The following is a 21,652-nucleotide window of genomic DNA, read 5'->3' on the forward strand; positions in this document are numbered from 1 at the left end:
TATTATATAAGTCAGGAAATGTTCTGTAAAATATTTAAATAAAAATAAAAAATCCCAACTTTCCCTTAGTTTTAGTCCAGTTATGCAAATGTTTGGACTGGAGACATTTTATTTATTTATTTTATGGTAACGTTCTATACGTCCGTTCATTTATTATATAAAGTCATATGTCAGGAAATGTTCTGTAAAATGTTATGAACTGGAGATATTTTATGAAAAATAAGTTTAACTGCAGCGTATCTCTGTCTGCTCTGTAGTTCTGGGTGTTTTCTTCTGTCCTCTACTCTCACTAATACAGTGGAGAAATTATGAATTTATTTAATTTACAGTTGCTTTTATTGAAAAACTGCAGTTCCAGTCAATTTCTGCAAGTTTCCATCTGCTGTTTAGTCCTGTTCTGCGTTTAATTCATCCTGCGGTTCAGACTAGACCCTCTGATAGGACAGTTCTGGCCTTATGTTTGAGACCCCTATTGTTTGTCTAAGAGTTACATTTACTGAGAGAAGTAAAACATAAAATAGAGAACGCGAGAAATATTTTAAAGTTGTTGTTGTACGAAACTATATGATGTATATTCAGACATGATAACAGAAAGAAAAAGGAAGGAAGTTACATCACATACTCCAGTAATATCACACAAACACTGAGCTAACATCACTAAACCTTTAACCACAGTCACAAACATGAAAAGCTGCTTTTGAAAAGAGAATTAACATGAAAGTTAATACTGGTTTGTTTTTTCTCCCCTGTGGTTATAATGGACGCTGCTTAGCAAAGGTCACTCGGGGTCACTGAGCAGTTTGATTAATCAAATAGATAATCAGAAGCTGGTTAATTGGCAGCTATTTTCCTAATTAAATAATAGCTTTAGTCAATTAGGGGAAAAAAGGATGGATTCAGAGGAACTGAATGCATTTATTTGAACTATTTTCTGTTTTTTAACAGACTCAGTAACAGAGTCAATAAGAAAGCGATGATGCTGATGATCGCTTTAATATCTCGTGCGCCCGCTCACCTCTCAAACCTCTGCATGGTGAGGGCCAGGGTCTTGTTGAGCTCCTCTATGATGCGGCTGGGCGGGTGGAGGGGAACCGGCAGCGTCCCGTACGGCAGCGAGTGTCCGCCCATCGGGGTGTGGCCGGGGGGGGCGGGGCACTTCTGGAAGGCGAGCGGCGAGGGCTCCATGCTCCCCGCGGGGACGGAGATCATGAGCTTCTTTGGAGGTAGAGGAGGAGACAGCTTGGCCGACATGCACGGCAGCTTCACGGGGCCGCCGTCTGCAACGAGGGGGAACGGGGGTTAAGAGACGCGAACGGGGGGGACGCAGCCGTGGGGGACGAGGGGGAGACAGACGCACCTGTGATGTGATTGGGTAGCCTGCTGAAAGGCTTGGGCGGCAGAGCAGGAGGTTGCTTGTGTAGCGTTGGAGGTCTGGAGATGGTGGGTTCGCCCCCGTCGGACGGATACGCCGCCGGCTTCTTCGTGGGCAGTGCCTGGCTGGGTTTCTGGCCGTGGTCCTGGTGACATGCACCGTCACCGGGCATCTGGAAGTCCAGAGGACCTGAGGTCAGAAGAACACAAACCAGTCAGGAGCCGCGGGAGCTGCGTAAAAAAACAAGAGGTCGAGGAGGCTCCGGCTTCGCTGCCTACCCACCTACGGACGATGCCGCTCCCTCCATCAGCTCTGCACCTTCAGACTCCGACAGGCTGGAGCCGAGAACCGGAGAGCGACCGTTCTCCATCCTCACCTCCTCACGGACGGACGGAGACGAACCTTCTACACAGAGAAGAGATGGAAGCGGATGAAGGATTTTATCTGTTTAACAATGAACGCGTGGACGCGTAGGCCTGTCACCATGACGACTTTTGATATATTGCCAATATTATAATATTATTTTTATACTATTTTTCCACTAATTTAATGAGAATATGGCATAATAATGTAAGAACATCCTTTCAAAAGTAATAAACTTTTATTTCTCACGAGTATTTAACATTGTAATTGGAATGTCAAGAATTTTTAAATATCCTAAATAAATAAAAAAAATAATAACAATAAAACAATAAAAATAATTTGGACTCTTAGTAAATGGGTGCATTTCTTTTATAATGGAGTGAACTTCACTCTCTGTGAGAGCACATTATTTTGTGCCGTCTCGTTTATATTTACTTTCTCGGAAAAAACGGCAAATTGAAAAATATATATAAATTCTAACTTGTTACAGTCGTTAGAGCAGCAATCATCGCCTTTATTTTGTTGTTTTTTTAGTTTTTTAACAACTCAAAGATGTTCAGTTAGAAATAAAAGGGAGAAGTAGCAATTCAGTTCCAACTGATTAATTAATAATGAAATAAATGCTACTTTCAGCCCAGTAAAACAGTTTTTTTCCTCTAATTTCCTTGATACGCGGAACAAATCAAACGGTGATGATTACGTGACAAATATTGTTTGAAAATGGTCGAAATAAATATTTTATCCAGCATCACCGTGAACCACAGTCTGGAAAATGAACAAAAGGCTGGTTTCACTGGTCAGTTTCAGACTGAAACAACCAGATGTGACGGTGAAGACGAGAATCTAAACGTCACCTTTCTCGTAAACCTCCTTCAGGAGTCCTTTCTTGATGAGCTCCTCTCTGCTCTGACGGGTGGACATCTTCCTCTCCAGCACTGAGGAGACACACAGAGGACGTCACAACAAGGAGAAGGAGAAGATGACGTTCAGAGGAATTTTCCAGGGCACCAAACCAATGATCTCCTCAGACACGTGTGGATCCATCAAAACATGAATCACTTTAAGTTTATTGATGACAGTGAAGCTCAACTTTTTGCGCTTTTCAGTATTTTCTACATTTCTGCATAAAAAAAGCTCAAAATCTCAGCAGATTCTCAAAGTAGACAAAGACAACCCAGTCAAACAGATGAATAGAAACATTGTAGTTATGTATTTGTTTATTCATATCTGTTAGTTGTAAATGTAAGTACATTTCTAGGCCTGTAAGTTCATTTCAAGATCAAATTAGAGTCTGTTTCAAAGTGTTTTCAGCAGGGATGCACTGATACATCGGCTGTTTGTATTTGTTTTGTGTGCCAATCAAAATACAGTAATTTTTATTTATTATTAACATATTTTATTTTCCCATCGTTTTTACATTCACACTTAATATATTTTTATTTTCACAAAATATATATTTTTTATTGGGCAATTCAGGTACTGAAAAAATCTTCTCATTGTTCTAAATCAGGCTAAAACCAGTGAAATTATTTTGTTGGACAATGTAATACTGAAGAATTAGCTCGAGTTATTAATTAAAAATAATTAAAAATTCTATTAAATGTCAAAGTGACATTAAAGATTGTTTTAGTTTCGTAAAACTGACTGATTGAATTTGTGCTTGTTGGGATGAAGAGATGAAAGACTTAAAAACAGTTCAGTAATGTGTAAATAACAGAAAAAAAATCTGCATTGGGCAAAATGACAAACGTTGGCACAGAATTTCACTGTGCATCTCTAGTTTTCAGTCAATAAAATGAGATTTGGGTGTCATTTTAATAAAAAGTATGGATCAGACACTTGATCAGTTTGGGATCTAGTGGATTTGGAGGCCAAGTCATGTTTGTTTTTAGCTCTTCCTGAAGTGTTTTTGTGTGTGCGTGTCTGTGTCAGGCTGCATCTGGTCTAAGTAGAAGCTACATGTCTAAGTAACATCCACACGAATAAATGTCAAATGTTTCCCAGCAGAACTCTGAAATGTCACAACATGGTTTAAATGTTATTTACTTCCCCTGTCAGTGGTCATAATGTTGTGGCTGGTTGGTGCATATAAACAAATGAATTCGCTGCTGCCTGACGCCGTGAACACCGTCCTCCATTATATGTTGTATTAAAAGCCATCTGAAGAACCAACCTTGGTGAATTGTAAATTACGGCCCAGGCTTTGTACTGCATTTCATTCTCCACTAGACCTTTTCTCTTAAAATGGAAAAAAAAAAAAATCAATTTGCAGTTGCGTTAATGAGAGTTTTCAGTTGGGAATCACGAGGTTTCATTCGATTCAACGTTTTCAGTCGAGTCGGACGTAGATGCGTTTATATAAATGAAGGACAACCTGAATATTTCCCAGAGCGAAACACAGAAAGCAGCAGCGTGGGAATGAAAAAGGTTTCAGAGTCGTGTTTGTGACGTCTTTCAAGTATTAACCACCAAACACTGAATTACGCTCCAGATTTTACATTTAAAAAGAGACTCAGGATCCGTCGGTGTAGAGCTGGGCATTGGCAAAGACTTTACAATACGATACGTATCACGATACGTATCACGATACTTGAGACATTATTGCGATATTATGATATCGCGATACATTGCAACATTCTACATCGTTCACGGAGAAATTTTAAATGCAGCTTAAAATACAAGTTGTAAATATGTACATCAGAAGACAGTGATAATTAATTGGACAAACTGATTCAAAAAACAATATTAATCTATATTATAGGCCTTCAACAAGGAGTCCATGACCCCTAGAGGGTCCGCAGAGACACTGCAGGGTGGTCGCAAAATCTCTGGTTGATTAGACATTTTATATACAGTGGGGGAAATAAGTATTTGATCCCCTGCTGAATTTGTAAGTTTGCCCACTTCCATAGAAATGATCAGACTCTGGTTTTTATGGTTGTTTACTGGTTATGGGTATAGACAGAATATCAGTCGAAAATGCATAAAAAACACACAATCTAAAAGTTATAAATTGTTATGTATTTTATTAAGGGAAATAAGTATTTGATCCCCAACAATTCACTTAGAATTCAGGCTCCTACAGATTGGCTGGTGCGCATGTGGCACACAGCTATGCTCAGTCAACTAATTACCAATACTCCTGATCTTAACTCGTCATGTATATAAAGCACACCTGCTCTAAGAATCAGTTTCTTACATTCCAACTTCTACAGCACCATGGGCAAGACCAAAGAGCTGTCAAAAGATGTCAGGGACAAGATTGTAGACCTGCACAAGGCTGGTATAGGTTACAAAACCATCAGCAAAAGGCTTGGTGAGAAGGTGACAACTATTGGTGCCATTATTCGCAAGTGGAAGACCCATAAAAGGACCATCAACTGTCCTCGGTCTGGAGCTCCCCGCAAAATCTCGCCTCATGGAGTGAGGATGATGATGAGAAAGGTGAGGGAGCAGCCTAAAACAACACGGCAGGAGCTTGTTAATGATCTGGAAGCAGTTCGGACCTCCGTCACCAAGAAAACAGTTGGCAACACACTGCGCCGTTATGGATTGAACTCTTGCAGTGCCCGCAAGGTCCCCCTGCTCAAGAAGGCACATGTACAGGCCCGCCTTAAGTTTGCCAGTGAACATCTAAATGACTCAGAGAAGGCTTGGGAGAAAGTGCTGTGGTCTGACGAAACCAAAGTTGAGCTATTTGGCATTAACTCGACCCGCCGTGTTTGGAGGATGAAAAAACGTGAGTATGACCCAAAGAACACCATACCCACGGTTAAGCATGGAGGTGGAAACATCATGTTTTGGGGCTGTTTTTCAGCAAAGGGTACAGGGCAACTTCACCGCATTATGGGGCCAATGAATGCAGCCATGTACTGTAACATCTTGGACAAAAACCTTCTTTCCTCAGCAAGAACACTGAAGATGCCTCGTGGGTGGGTTTTCCAACATGACAATGACCCAAAACATACTGCCAGGACAACAAAGGAGTGGCTCAAGAAGAAGCATATTAAGGTCATGGAGTGGCCTAGTCAGTCTCCAGACCTTAACCCGATGGAAAACCTGTGGAGGGAGCTGAAGCTCCGAGTTTCCAAGAGGCAGCCAAGAAACTTGAAGGATTTAGAGACTGTCTGTAAAGATGAATGGGCCAAAATCCCTCCTGCGCTGTGTGCAAACCTGGTGACCAACTACAAGAAACGTCTCATCGCTGTGCTTGCCAACAAAGGTTTCTCTACAAAGTACTGACTTGTGTTGTGCTTGGGGATCAAATACTTATTTCCCTTAATAAAATACATAACAATTTATAACTTTTAGATTGTGTGTTTTTTATGCATTTTCGACTGATATTCTGTCTATACCCATAACCAGTAAACAACCATAAAAACCAGAGTCTGATCATTTCTATGGAAGTGGGCAAACTTACAAATTCAGCAGGGGATCAAATACTTATTTCCCCCACTGTATATATATATATTTTTAAAAACATCTAACTTGAATCCAACATATTTCAGTAAAGGGATAAGGGATAGCTTAATATTGAACGCAAAATGATCATAATAATCTATATTTATAAATAGCACTAAACCAATAGGGGGTCCCTACTTAATCTTTCCATCACTTTGGGGTCTTTGGTCTGAAAATATCTATATTATCCATTTTCAATTTATTGCCCTTGTACAGAAAAAGTTGTTCACGTTCACGATCGGCCCCAAAACAAGACTTTTTCTTTTAAAATCGATATTAAGACATTCAAAATCGATATTGGAAGGTAACGCGATATATTGCAGTATCGATATTTGTTCCCACCCCTCACATCAGCGGCTGGTGTAGAAGCTGTGAATGAATTCAATATGAACAATGCTGTTACTGTGCACTCACAGTTTTCACGGAGAGAGAAACAGGTGACACGGATACGAGCTGATAAAAGCACCTGTTCACCAGCGTCACGGTCGGTTGCAATAATTAGAATTAGAATTAGAAAACCTTTATTTGCGCCACAATGGTCGAAACTGCAGTTTGCAACAACATGCAAAGGTGCAGAAAAATAACAAGAATGAAGAGTGGACTGTAAAAAAGATAAATAATTAGATAAAATGGAATAATAAGCAGCTGATGGAGCATTTTTTCTTTCTAAAACATACTTTTTTGGATCTCAGTGGAACAATTAGCATGTCTATGATTTCCAGATGTTACTACAGCTGGATTTAGACAAATGACTGAACATTAAGACGTGAAATAAACGATTAAAAAAGAAAAATTTGTTCATTTAAAGAAAACACATTACGAGCTAATGATTTTCCTGTTTTCTTGTTGTAATCCCCAATTAAAAAAACCCCAAAACACATGACTTCTCCCTCCATAATTTAATGCACCTTGATTCAACGATGGCGCGTCTCCAGCAGAAACACATGGCGCGCACAACATGCCGCTACCTGCGTGTGTGAAATGTATATATGCACACCGCGCGCTATTTGGATGCAGAGATGTAGGGAGTAAAAAAAAAAAAAAAAAAAAAAAGAGGGATATAATGAAAGCAGTAGCTGCTGTGACAGCTGGGAGAACAGCTTGGCTGTAGGAAGCCTCTCTTCACCCCTCCGCTGTGTTTGTGTCTCTCACCGAGAACAGGATGTAAAACCAGCGAGCCAGCTGAGAGACGACGACAACAACAGCCTCCGCGTCGAGCGTTTTCCTCCGATTCTCATCTCGGTGCTACGGAAAAAAACACTGTAGCTCTGAGCCAGACGCGCGAAACAGCATTACCTCCGATGGTGGCACACGGAGTTAATTCACTGTTACAGAGACAACAGAGCGCTGACGGTCTCCATTTAAAGCTAATTCGTTGCTGCAGTTAATTATCGACTCTTCCACAGCTGTTGTGTTTGTGTCTCTAATCTACGCTGTAATTAACGGCTTCGAGCTATAATGTTAGAACACAGTCAAATTAATGGAAGATGTGAATATATGAATGTATATGTTTATTGTTTTGTGTTTATTTTTCAGACAAAACAACCAATCAGCCACAACATTATGACCGCTGACAGAAGAAGTAAATAACACTTAAACCATCTTGTGACGAGGGAGTGTCCTGCTGGGAAACGTTTGGACCTGGTATTCATTCGTATGGATGTTATTCAGATATGTAGCACCCAACTAGTTAATGCAAACTAACTCAAAATTCAACTTTCTCAATGTTGTCCTTGAACCAGTTTACATGTAATGGAGAAAAACGAATAACTGATGGGAAAACGTTCTCCTCCTCCTCCACACTAGGTGGCGATATGTGTCTTTTCAGTGGGTTAGTTTCCGTTTGACCTATTAAGTCATATAAGAAAGACGAGTCGTTCATGTGTCAGATCTAAACAACAACCAGATGGATAATAGTTCAGCTTTTTTAATCTCCTACGTAATGTGTGCGCTACTTCTGGTTCAAATAAGATGGCGCTATCCCTCAGGTGGTTCTTCTACCAGCTCTTTTTACATTCTTCTTCTTCTGTGACCTGCTTTCCTGGATGTTTTTGCAGCAGTTGTGGAGCATGTGCACGCGCATTGTCTAGTTAAAGTCAGATTAAGGTGTATACATGCCAGAGATCAATCAATCGGGCTTATGTGGGTGTCTTAATCGGATAAGAAGAACTCTAATTTTAGTCTCAGCAACGTGTTTACATGCACTTAAAACCACTGAAAGGAGAAGTAAATAACATTTAATGAAACAAGAAAAACAGGATGTTGACCTGGCCTCCAAATTCATAAGATCCCAAACTGATCAATTACCCTCCCTCAAAGAACCCCACTAACAACATCCGCACAGATACCACAGGACCGATGTCCACTCTCTGATGACTCACAACATCACAACAGAGACCTACACATTATTAGGAGAGTGGTCATAATGTTATGCCTGATCTGTATATTTCCTTACCTCTTCTACCTTCCAACCATCATCTACTCAGACGTCTCCTCTCTTTTCCTCTGCAGCGCTTTCAGTAAATTGAACACAGCTGACGAGCTCTTTTGAAGGAGCATAAATCAAGCTTTTTACTTTGTGTTCTCCTGTGTGGTTTTTCCCAACGTGTGTGTGGTTCGCTCTCACGCTAAAAACACCGGAATGAAACAGTTTCGTCTGACCTCATATTCTGCCTGATGAAGCAGCTGAGCTTTACCAGCCTCCTACAACCATAATCACACACAAGCACATGTCTGCCGCGGCCCCTCCATCACCCCCTGCTCTGCAGCCCCCTCTCCGCTCCCATCCATCAGCGCTACTGTTGCTAGGTGCCACGGGGAGACATTTATCTGCCGCTGCCAGAGACGCTGAGTGAAGCGGATCATTACTGGGAGAGAATGAAGGGTGTTCTGGTGTTTTTCTTCTCACCTGCCGACGTCTGCTTGAACTTCTCGCTCTTCTTCTTCCTCCACTTCCACGGTTTGAAGAGGCGCCCTAGGGTGGCGAACTTGCTCCGCCGTCGGATGGGCGGCGTGTGCGTGCCCGGTACCAGCGAGTCGGAGCGCATCGCCGCCAACCGCTCCACTTCCTCGGCTGGGGAACAAGACAGGGGACAAATAAACACACTGATAAAAAAATAAATAAAAATCTAGCTCTTCTGAATCTTCTTCATATAAATGAATGAATGAATGAATGAACTGATTGTGTGAGAGAAAGTTAGCTGGTTAAAAGATAAATGTTCTCACAGGTCAGCGTTTCCACTTTTATATCTTTTTCTATTATCCCGAATAATTTTGGTTAAGGACAGAACAAGACATTTGCAGACAGCGTTAAGGACATCTTGGAAAACCAATAATGTTAATAATCAGTAGTGACTAAGACCCCACGCTGTAAGACATCCCACCCCCCTCTACGAGTGCTCAATTTCCAGATGAAATCAATCTCCGGCGCTCATAAATATCACCAGTCCCACTCGAAACGACAGACACTCGTAAAAAGAAAATCAATTTTGACTTAAACTGAATCTGTTTTTTTGTTGCAGTTTTATATTTTTAAACTCTGAAAAACTGTAATTTCTAGTTATTTTAGTGCACATTCTTTAATCCACAAACAAGAAACCACTCGCCTCTGCTTCAAACATTTAAGGACATAAGGAATAATAATAATAATAATAAAAAAACTGCTGGGGAAGCAGCATGGAAGAAAGATCTAACGATGACTCTGACAGAAAGATTAACTGCGAGTGTAAAAGTACAGCATAAACAGCCTGTAAACAGGAAGTAAATATCCCTCCTCCTTGTTTCCCATTCCTTGTCTGCTCCTTAGATGTAATTCCCTCCACACTACCACCACCGGGACTTGTCTGAAAGTAATCACACCAGAGGCATGCTCTGTTTTTTTTCCATTTGGAGCTTTCCCATTACACGCAACACAACTGCAACATCGAGGGCGCGATGCCGGGGCCAAAAGAGGAGGAAGAAAACCAACAGGAAACACACGCAGAAACACCAGCAGGGAGAATAAAAAAATAAAAAAATAAAAACACATCTCAGCGGTTATTGCTTCAAATGTGGGTCTGTTTTCTCAATGCTGTCTGGAAATATAGTAGATAGTCACCTTTAATTTGCTGTTAGGGCAAATCCTGAATGACTAGTGTGCAACAAGACAGAGAATTTGTGAAACATTATAAAACATTAAAAATAAACGACCCCTGAAGTGTTTCTTTGGTAAATCTGTGTTTTCTTGCATTCTTGCATCCAGCTAAACAAAAACACATTTGCTCCATGGTCCAGTTCTGATGTGTCCCCATCATCATCAAACAAAACAAACCGTGATCCACTGCACACCTTTCTATCAGAACCACCCCAAATCACGATGCTATCTAGCTATTAAAAACATTTTACACAGTATGTTAAATGTCTGCACATAAAATAAGCGCATGCGCTTTAATTAGTTAACAAACTTAGCGACCAACAGCCTTGTGCAGTTCATCAGTTCATATGCATGAATAAGAAACAAAATGCTGTTGAGACGCGGTGCTCAAAGTACAAATGTATGTAAAATTAAATAGTGTCAGCAAATAAATCAAACTTATCGTAAACGGTTGAATTTCAATCTAGTTTCGCTAGCTAGCGCTACTGAAGTTAAGCTAGCTCACGTTAGGTAACGTTATGGAGTTTACTTCAGGCTTTCACCAATTTTCTTAATTAAAATAACTGTAAAATCATAAACATTGAGTTTTAAAATATGGGCAATAGGGAAAACAACGCAAGCACAACATTGTTTAAAACGTGTAAAAATATTTTTGATTCGTTATGAGATTTAGTAAATTAGACCCTGGCGGGCCGCCGTTGTGTTGACATTATATGGGACAGCCTGAGATCCTTGATCATCCATGGCCCTGTCTCCATTTCTTTTCCTTCCTTGAACCACTTTTAATAGGTTCGGACCATATATTGTGTTTAAATAACAACGCGCCGCCAATTTCTTGCGTTGGCCAAACACGTTACTCCCCCGGGTGTGCGGGCTGCGCCATCTTGCGATTTTAGAGTCTGCGCAGTACGGTCCAAGAGGTGACGATGCCCCGCCCACACGTTTAATCAATACTCCGATCTGAGCAAACTCCACCAGTTATAAATAAATATTGGATTTTATATACTGTACTTAATAATAATACTAATACTACCAATAATAAACATAATAATAAGCATCATTAGGATTTTTTAACAACTCCCGCGGGAAGGTGTACGGGCGGTTGGCATGGCAACTGCAAAACTTAAATTACACGAAACCAAATAATAAATTACACTTCTACATGCACCAGCGCTGTATTGACTACCTAAAATGACAGAAAGATTTATCTGACATGTATTTTAGTGTTTTAGTTTGGTCCAAGTCCTATACTGGCGCCAGACACCAGGGGGAGCTCTACTTGGAGATGCTCTGATATAGTAGTGCAGCCATGTCAAAGATGCTCAAATCTTTTTCTACTCATGCTACTTCCATAACCTCTGAGGGTAAAACATCTACATGCTGCCTAATATAACTCGCATACTGACATGATAACCAGATATCAAGTGATTCACTTCAAGCTACACACCAGAATAAATGCAAATGTGCCAAACTGACTCACAACAGCAACTACAGACAGATTCAAAAGAAACACAAAAAAATAATATATGAAAATAATTATTTACAAATATGGTGAATGGTCTTGTATTTGCATTGTGCTTTTCTTCCTGATGGTACTCAAAGCGCTTTAGAGTCACAAAGACACATGTACGTATGTGCACTTATACCAGAGCCGAGCAAATGAGGGTTCGGTTTCTCACTCAAGGACACGTTGTGGAGATTGAGCCACTTACCCGACAGTTCATGGAGAACACGCTCTACCTACCAGACCACAGCTGCAGATGTGTGTGTGTAAACATACATAGATTATTAGCATTGGTCAGGATGTTACGGCTCGTGGTTCTGCAGGACATCCAATCAAATTAGATTCTCTTTAGGCATAGAAAATCAATTTTTGAAAGCCATAAAAACAAGACTGACTTCCACGATTCGGAGGCAAAAAGTGCTTTATTAGAAGCAGCATGGCAGCATTACTGGCTCCAGACCTGCACCGAAAAAAAAACAAAAAAAACAAAAAAAACAAATGACTCACTCCTCGACTGATGCTTCAACTTTCAGTCGAGGATTCAGCCTCGGTGTCTGCACGTCTGATCGGGACGGTTCTGACCAAACATTACTTCTGATCTGACACCGCACAGAAGCAGCAGCTTCTACCGAGAGCACGGCCAAAAATAAAGCCCTGGAAGATTTAAAAACAAACTGACTGGGCACCAGCAAGCGGCTGCAGAAAAGGAGGAGATGTCAGCCTTGAGGTGGCCTCGCTACAAGAGAGATGTCAGTTCAAATCTGCACCAGCTCAGCTCTTCAACAACAACAACAACACAACAGCAGCAGCAGCATCCAGCCCTCCCCTCCCCTTCCCCACCCTGGTGTGAACGTCAGAGATCTCACACAGAAGCAAAATAAACGAGGAGCTCCTCCAGCTCCAACGATTCCTCCGCCGCCTAAGATCAGATCAGATCAGATCCGACCCGGCGAGACGTTTTTCCTTTTTTCTGAGATCTCCTCATTTGAAAGTCTCACAGATCCTGTCGAGCTGCCGCCTCTGCTCCTCTTTTGTCTCGAGTGAAAACACGTTTAAGTGAGTCAGAGGCTCAGACTCGCACTGCAGGGCGACATTCTTCCAGACTGACCCCGGCTCTGTTATCTCCAAACACTGACTCACTCCACAACAAGCTGGGGAAAAAAAAGCTCAGCAGAACCAGAGAGACGACGACGGAGGGCGCCGCACGTTTTTAAAGTGTGTTCTGATCCGTCTGCACCGCGACAATATGCTCCACGTTGACCTGGTCGTGGATTTTTACGGTCATGAGTGTGTTCGTCTTTGGAGACAAATTGTTTCAGTTTATCAAATAAATTCAAGTGATTTTAGTGATAAAACTATGAGTCAAGACTAAAAATGAACAACTACAGTATTGATAATTGAGGAGTTTAAGCTGTATAATGTAAGAATTGTGTTAAAATAATTAATCTGAGGATAAATTAACCCTTAAATGAAGCTGATTAACATGTTTCAAAGCAGCTGGTTTTAAATCTTTTGGAGAAAACTAACACCTGACAGACTGGAGACACAAAAACCACAAGATGATTAACTAAACAAATTCTATAACGAGCTATTGATCTGTATTATTTAAGCGCTTAAAAAACGGGTCTATAAATTGATTCGCTGGCTCAGTTTAAGCCATTATTGCTCTTCTGTATCTTAATGAATCAAAGCGAGATATTTAAAGACGTTGCAGATTTCACAGGCTTTGAAAAGTACTGGATTCATTAGAAAAAATAGAAGGATTTATAATCACTAATTGCAAACCTTCTTAATATTAAATTTAATTTAGTTAAATTAGTTAATATAGTGACAGTCACACTAATTTACGCCACACAACAATGCAAACACTGACGCTTAAAAGTTGTTTTCTGGAGCAGAATCTGCAGCTCAGAAATAAAATCACTCGCCAGTTTATTAGGTACAGAAAGTAGATGCGCTCTAATAAAACAGACCTGATCTGAATCTTACTCTGGCTGAGATTTGGCTGCTGTGGTTTCTAGTACTGAACTGATGCATGCTCCTGTTATTTTGTCAACCCATTTACAGTCGGTTAAATAACAGAAACAGCCCCATCGATCATGATTAGATGATTATAATTAAATAAAATGCTGTTTGTTTTCTTTTTTTTTTTTTTAAACTAGTGAACCTAATGTCTTGTAGTATAAGAAGCACAGTTTGAATGATCTCCTGCAAAGAGAATCTTGTGCTACAGTAAATCGGAATCTGCAGAAAAAGCTACTTAAAAATGATGCTTTAAAAGGCGCATTAAAGGTCCCTGTTCAAACTGAGCTGATTAAAGCTTTTCCCCTCACGCAGGGAGCGGATCCGTCTCCACCTGAAACTCCTCTCACCGTCCAGCTGCTCCGCTCCCCGGCAGTTGCTGCAGATGTGCTTGATCTCCTTCCCGATCTGGCAGTGGATCATGAACGGCGAGTTGTTGTTGTCCGCGACGGGGAAGGTTCCCAGAGGATGGAGCTGGAGCTGGAGCTGGACCTGGACCTGGGGCTGGACTTGGGCCTGGACCTGGACCTGGGGCTGCTTGCCGGAGCCGCTGCGGGACTTCATCCTGACCAGGCAGAAGCCTCTCCTCCTCTTCCTCGGCTTCTCCTCCTCGCAGGCGGCGGTCACCGAAGAAGACGGACTCTCTGTCTTGGATCCGGACCATGAACGCATCACGTCGCCTCCACGGACCGCCATGTTTACGCTCGGCTGCAGGGCTGCAGGGCTAGTGTTAGTGTTGGACCTGGACCTGGACCTGGGGCTGGGGCTGGACCCTCTCGCCCTTTTGCTCCGGGAGAGGATTTTTCAAAAGGTCTGCAGCTCTGTCCACCACAGACAAGCCCGACATAATGCAAACACACATCCGGCCACTCTTCAAAAAATAAAAGCGCTTGAACGGATTAAATCTGAGCGCACTAGAGCTGCTGCAAGAATTTACTTTTTTATTAAATTAAATTTAGAAATGAGTGAAACATTTGTTTCAAATACATTCTTTACAAAAACATGTGTAAATAAAAGGTTTGAAAAAATACATAGTCTATGTTGTAAATTACAATCCCATTCATTGTCTTCTTATATAACTGCACAAATTTACTGCAGCTATAGTGTTAATAAAAGTTAATAAAATGTTCTCTAATTAGAAACAAGAGAAATGTTGGTTTGCAAATACATTCTAGATAAAAACGAGCTTTTACTTGTGCCAAAAATAAGGAAAAAATGCCAATAAATCACATTATCCAGTCTGCTACTTTCATACTTGGATTACTGAACTAAATTAATGACAAAAATGTTGTTTTTTTTGTACAAGAGGTTACAACATGCATCAGTCTTTTTGAAAATAATGTGTTAGTGCTTTTAAGGAGGAAACACGGGTTAACTATGATGACAAATAGTAAAAAGAGTTGACTAAACAGGCACTATAGATGAGATTAAACACAGAGATGTGCACTGAGGACTGTGTTTCTGTCTTTTTCTTAATACTTAGAAATTTAAATGCACTTTGGAATGGAATAGGGAACTTTCTTAATGAAACATCAGATGAAACACCTTCTTACACATCCAAATAAATGACAGATTCAGGTGTTAAGTTGCATGTTACTCTAAATATATTCTTCATTTTATTCACTTTATTTGCTAGAAAACACACATTCAGCGCACTGCTCTGACTGTGGCTCATCGGTTTATATAAATAAGTCATCGTTTCACTGAACTTTACGCTGAAGGTCCAGTTCACTTCCTGCTTCGGTCTCTATTTCCTGCAGCAGCTTTACGCAGCTCTGACACGTCACACGTTCAGCCAATCACTGACCACGATGCGCCGATTTAGCCAATGAGGTCGAAGCACCGCGAGATTTGGAAAGCAGTAGATTTAAAAGATAAATAAATAAATATAAATACATTTAGAGACAATCTGTCCAAATTTAACACTCATCAACTGTGTTTTCTGTGCGTTTGTTATGTATTTATTATTTCTGTGTTTTTTTTTGTTTTTTTAAGATTCCGTTTTATTTTATTGTGAAGCATATTTCCTTAATTCCTTATTAAAACATAACAAAAAACATTTATTTTATTTACAGCTTAGACTCGACGCCTTTGTGTATATATATATCCTTTTTTTATTTTAAATATCTTTACATCTATATTATATGATTTACATTTGTAATTTTATGACCTAGTAAGTTATACACTGACGTTTTGATTATTTGTATTTATTTGTTTTTCTTATTTCTTACATATGAATAAAGATAGACAGACATAAATGTTATTTATGAATTATTTATATACAGATACATTAATTAATATGTTAATTATATATATATGCAAAGATATATAGAATTAAAAAGAATACAACATATGAATTTGTGGATGTGACTTTAAATGTGCTCAGGCTCATGCGGAGTTAAAAGCTCAGTGATGTAACCAGGTGTAAGCTCTCCCTGAGCCTTCAAAGTAATCAATAGGATCTTAAAATAGTTTCCTGGAAGTCAGTGGAGAGGAGCCAAAACAGAAGGTGCTATTTCCCAATGTCCAGGTTGCAGCAATCTGACAGCAGAGTTTTGAATTTGACTAAAACGACGCAGATAACAGCTTCAAGATTTAAAAAATATAAAAGAAAGTAGATTCTGAAACGTTTTAAAACAACAACAGGCCAGAAGAACTGAGTCAACGGTGCCTGAGACGGAGGTTTGCATAACAAGAGGCCAAGTATCGGTCACAGCCCGCAGTTACACGTCCACGCCAGCAGGTGGAGCCCACTCACAGCACATTAAACTACAATGAATGTGTCTGTCAGCAGTGACGGACTGAGCTGCGGGGTGCAGACTGATGAGGAGGAGTCGGTGTCTGATCGTCTCCTTCATGTAACAACACGAGGTTCAGAGGAAACGATAACACGCCGGGGATGCATCTTTATCCGCTTTCAGTCCTTCCAGGCTATTGTTCCTGTGCAGTGTGAGCCTCATGTATTCCACCCAACGCTGAGATCAGAGGCTGCCAACGATGACTCATGGAGGCTTTTCACATTTAAAACACTCGGCTGTGAGATGAAAAGGCGTGAATGAGCTTTTCTCCCCCCGATTCTCTGCAGGACGACTTCAGCGCTGCCTGAGTGAAGGGAACGAGCTCTAAATGCGTGTCTCTCTCGGCCTGAAGAGTCTCACAGGAGTCTGGTTGTGACGGCTGCTTCAGAACGACGTCAGCTCAATAAATCTATAGTCTTACTCTATATATACAGTATGTCTAATGAAGGCGAAGCTTCATGGCTTCTAGCATAAACAGGTAGAGAGCGAAACATTATGACCACCTGCCAGAACAGGTCCACTCCACCTCTGAAGGGATGCTGTGGTATCCTGGCAACAAGACGTCCTACAGGTCGCTGCCATGTGGGAACCACCATGGACTGTTTGTCCAGTGTTTGTCCAACAGATGCTTAACTGGACTGAGATCTGGGTTCTATGTGGACATGAACTCCACTTTCTGTGGAGACGATGCTGAGGACGATCTACGAGCCTGTGGTTTAGGGCCCCAAACTTTAGCTTTTTATGAATGAGAAAAAAAAATGTTGCACACAGACTACAGTTATTACGGTAGCTGCGCTGCTATTAACATTACAACATAAAGCAGTTTGAATATGAATAAATATGTAAAAAAACAAATGAAACCTTAATTGTTTCCTCATTTCATTTTGATAAAGGGATTTATCTTTTTAATGAGCTGTAAATGTAGCAGAATTTAACACGGGACCATGTTAACCTGTTTTACTACTAGTGTGGGATTATTCTACAATATTTACTCATCATCACAGTAAAATAGTTCATCCTTAGTCAATCTACTGCATTAATTCGTCTCTCAAACAGTAGGAAATGTTGTGAACAAATGATTGTGTTGTGATCACTCTTAACGCTGAATCAGTCTTTTTATTACGTATGTTTACACATTTTACCTCTGTCAAATTGTGAATAATTGCGTAATACGTGGTTTTATGCACCTTACATCTCATCTTTATTTTACTTTTATATATTTTTTATATTAATTGTTTTATATATTACAAGGATTAAGGATAAAATGTTCTGATTCTGAGGTTCAAATAGATTTGGGTGGCGTTGTGAGATTGTGAGATTGTTTTTAATGCTGATTTTACACAAAATCAAAATGTATCTATGCTTACGAAGACAGTCTGTGAATGTAAAGGTGTCAAACATAACAATGATAATGATAATACTCGGTCTGTGGTCTAATCTGACCTGGATGAATTAGCAAACAGGCAAATTTACATTCACATTTTCACACTGCGCTAAAACAAAAGAGAAAAATCCACACAGGATCAGCCAGGAGGTCATAATGTTCTGGCTGATCGGTGCACATTTACAGTACACGACTAAGCTGTGCATTATAAATTACAGATATTCAGCAGAGTGAAAATATGTGAAAGATAAATTATATACATATAGAATTTCCAGTGCACAAAACTGTTTCTTCATAACAACTAGTGTTTAACGTTAGAAATAACGGCCCACGATGCATTTCTCACGACGTCGCCTGCTATAAATGGCTATTAAAGTAATTAATGGCTGGTGGAGGTGCAGTTTAAAACACGGCGTTTATTTAGCGGAAACCAGAAAAATAAAATAAATGAACCAACTGCACGTGATTTTAATGATATTCCAGCTCCTTGTAAAATGGGAGTAAAGCTTACGAGAGTAAAGCTTTGTGAATGCGAGCTGTGCTGGAGGCGTGACAGGAGTAAGATACAGAACCTATGGGAAAATGTGATATTATTCATCAACACTGTACTCAGATTTATCTCGGAGCTCCGCCCTCTGTGTTTTGGGCATAATACTGTGAGCAGAACTGTCACTTCAGCAAACTCTGTGGTGCAGGTTGGTTCTTACTATCGGAAAACAAAAACATACAAACAGACAATTCATAGAACGGTCGGGAGAAATTAATAAAATAACCAATAACCAGCTACGAACAAGTCATTTTCAGGCTGAGCAATAATCTGCAGACTCTGATGGACTTTATGCCTCAGAGTGTCAGAAACACACTGCACCCAGATGTTCAGAGTCAGATTATTCACTCTCACCTAAAAACATCTCGTCCACTTGAATCGGTTTCAGATTAAAAGCATGTGTTTCTCCTGAACTGCCCAGAATAGGACCCTTCTCCTCCTCCTCCTCCTCCTCCTCCTCCTCCTCCTCCTCTTCGTCAGCTCATTATTCAGCCATCAGTGGTGACAGCGTCAGCAGATACAACAAACCCCGTCTCACCTGCCTCGGCTCAGACTCTCGTCTCCACGGAGCCGAGTTTCTAACGAGATTCCAGCACACGGACCCTGGAGCTTGTCACCCGACTCCTCGAGCATTAGAGGGCTTTAAAAAATAAATCAAAGTCCTCTTCAGCTTCACTGTCATGAAGTTGGCGTTGCTGTGCTTTCAGATTTGTGCGTTTAAAGCCTCCGCCTTTGTGCCTTTGTGTCTCCTCGGCACCGTTCTTTTTGTTTGGGCTGAACTTCCATCGAGCTTTTTGAACTCTCCGAAAACCAAAAGAAGCCGAATCTTTCAAAACAGTCGTGTTTCCCATCGATTTGTTTTGCTTAATTCTTACGTCTGAATTTGATTCAATGGGAAACAAAGTAAAGGAACAGAACGATTCACCCCGGTTATTGATCGGGGGTCCAGAGGTCCTGTCTGGATCTCTGCAGCTCTGCACTAACTGTTGGATGAAAACGCCGCGATCGATAGCGACAGCAGCAGCAGCTCTGACGCCGATGACCCGACTGACCTGGTTCACGGGGTTAAACCTGCTTTTAAGTTACGGCCTCAGGCTAAACGCTGCCAACTTTAACCAACACGTAATGGTGGTGAAGCCATCAGGGCCATCAGGGCCAAACTTACATTTTAGCATTTTCCTATTAATCGTATTAAATTATTCCCAGTAGCTTTTAATTTTATGGATTGTCTGTCTCTCAGCTGTGTGGTGCTTATGCCAGTGTAACTCTGCATTAGAGCTTTTATCATATTTCAAAGAAACCTTCACAATTAAAACTGCAGGAGGTGCAGCTACCAGATCTCCTCAGGGAGCATCAACAAAAAATACGATGACAGCACATTATTCATAAAAAAATAAAGTAATAAAATGACAAAATAATTCAAATTCAGTCCATTCATTTGTATAGTAGACGCACAAAGAAGATTCAATAATAACACGACTTTTATCAATTTATCCAAAGAATAAAAGGACAAAACTAAACCGCTAAGTTGCTCTGCTCCGATAACAACCGCTAACAGCTAAAACCGCTAACCGCTAAAGCTGCTAACCTCTCTTTCTCTTCTTCTTCCTGTTGTCCAACTAATTATAAACCGCGACACCAGCGTCTCTAACGGCTACGTGACGTCATCTGATCAGATCTGCATCTTAAAGAACATCGTAATGACGCTGCTCCTTCAAAAAGTCACATTTCTAGTTGGTATTCTCAGGCCGTCTGTGTTTAAGCCAAGCTAGTGGTTCCTGCACAAGCAAATCATCCCCATATTTATACCCATAATATCAAAGGGGGAGAGGCTACTGATTTGGTTGCAGATTTACATCTTTTATGTTTATTTTTTTAACATTTTCTTGGGGTCGACATCGATGCTTCTTCTGGATTTGACGTATGTGAGAAAGAGGAGACTTGTTGAACTGTAATGTCGTTCATCTCGCTATGTGAGAAACTTCGTCTATGATGCAAAGTTCGTTTTTATTGCACATCCACAGGATTTTCTGGAGTTTTGAATGAGACTCGAGGGCATTGAAGGTGAAAATTTGTATTTCCACAACATTATTGTTTCTTGTAAAGTAATTCTAGAAGTTTGTCTTGAGTCAACGTTTTTTTTTGCTGAAAGTCTAAATAAACACATCTGAGAAGCTGGAACAAGCACATTTTGTGGGAGCAGCCTTCAGTGTAGATGCAGAATAAACTGTTTTTGTCTCCCCGATAGAAGGATTTTAGAAGAAGTCGGGTAACAAGGGCAGTTTTCATTTGGACTTCAGCAGATCTTCCTTCACACTTTTGGACATGAAAACCGTCTACAGCAAGATCTAGCTAGAGACGGCAGGACGTTGTCTCCACATGAGTTCTGTTCTCGCAGACAAACCAAACCAACCTGATAAAACTAACTATCAAACTTGCACTTGAACTCACCACAGAAACTACCAGGTAGCTGGTGCATCACACCGACCAGGCGTAACATCACATTATGACAACTTCTCACACCAGCAGGTGGCAGTAGTCTACATTTGTCACACAAAAGGAGAAACAGAAGAGATCACAGCTTCTCCTGAGTCATGTTGATCTCTTGGTCTAAAGTTTATTAGTTCTAGATCTTCATGCTGCTTCTTATTCTCTCATTTTGCCTCCAGACAGAGCTCCAACCAGGACCAGTTCAGAGAGAAACAGATAATGCAAACAAAATACAATATGAAAACGAAAATGCGAAATAAAATATTTATTCCTTTGTTAATTTCCACTATTTTTAAATATCCTTGCACATTTCCAAATGTATTTACTGTTTTATTTATATCTAATTATATTTCCACATCTATTTAGTCTTTTATTTAGAACCAAACGTAAGCTTATCACAGCCTAAAAGCACATCTTCAACATTAGCACAGCCACAAACGCACTGGGATACATGCTAACGTGTCTATTTTTACAATAAACCGCGTAAAGTCTAAGGCTCTAAAGGTAAATCTCAGACTCTTCTGGGAGAACTCGACACAGCTCATCCATCCTATTTCTTAACGACTCTTCACAACTCCT

The 21,652-nt window shown here is 40.5% G+C and overlaps 1 protein-coding gene across 2 annotated transcripts in view; it reads right to left on the reverse strand.

Annotated features, from left to right (window-relative positions):
- phactr1 (phosphatase and actin regulator 1) overlaps positions 1 to 21,652 on the reverse strand; it is a 42,596-nt gene that overhangs the window by 10,429 nt on the left and 10,515 nt on the right. The window contains exons 1-6 of one of the 2 annotated variants that reach the window (XM_047588112.1): positions 14,205 to 14,709; positions 9,105 to 9,269; positions 2,590 to 2,670; positions 1,655 to 1,777; positions 1,358 to 1,561; positions 1,016 to 1,277 (exon numbers count right to left, since the gene is read on the reverse strand). In XM_047588112.1, coding sequence (XP_047444068.1) covers positions 1,016 to 1,277; positions 1,358 to 1,561; positions 1,655 to 1,777; positions 2,590 to 2,670; positions 9,105 to 9,269; positions 14,205 to 14,550 — 1,181 coding nt within the window. In that variant the 5' untranslated portion in view covers positions 14,551 to 14,709. Of the gene's footprint in view, positions 1 to 1,015; positions 1,278 to 1,357; positions 1,562 to 1,654; positions 1,778 to 2,589; positions 2,671 to 9,104; positions 9,270 to 14,204; positions 14,710 to 21,652 lie in introns of those variants that run through there. The other variant, XM_047588113.1, reaches the window with a different exon arrangement.

This window comes from Mugil cephalus, chromosome 6, assembly GCF_022458985.1.
Source record: "Mugil cephalus isolate CIBA_MC_2020 chromosome 6, CIBA_Mcephalus_1.1, whole genome shotgun sequence".
Lineage (NCBI taxonomy): Eukaryota > Metazoa > Chordata > Actinopteri > Mugiliformes > Mugilidae > Mugil > Mugil cephalus.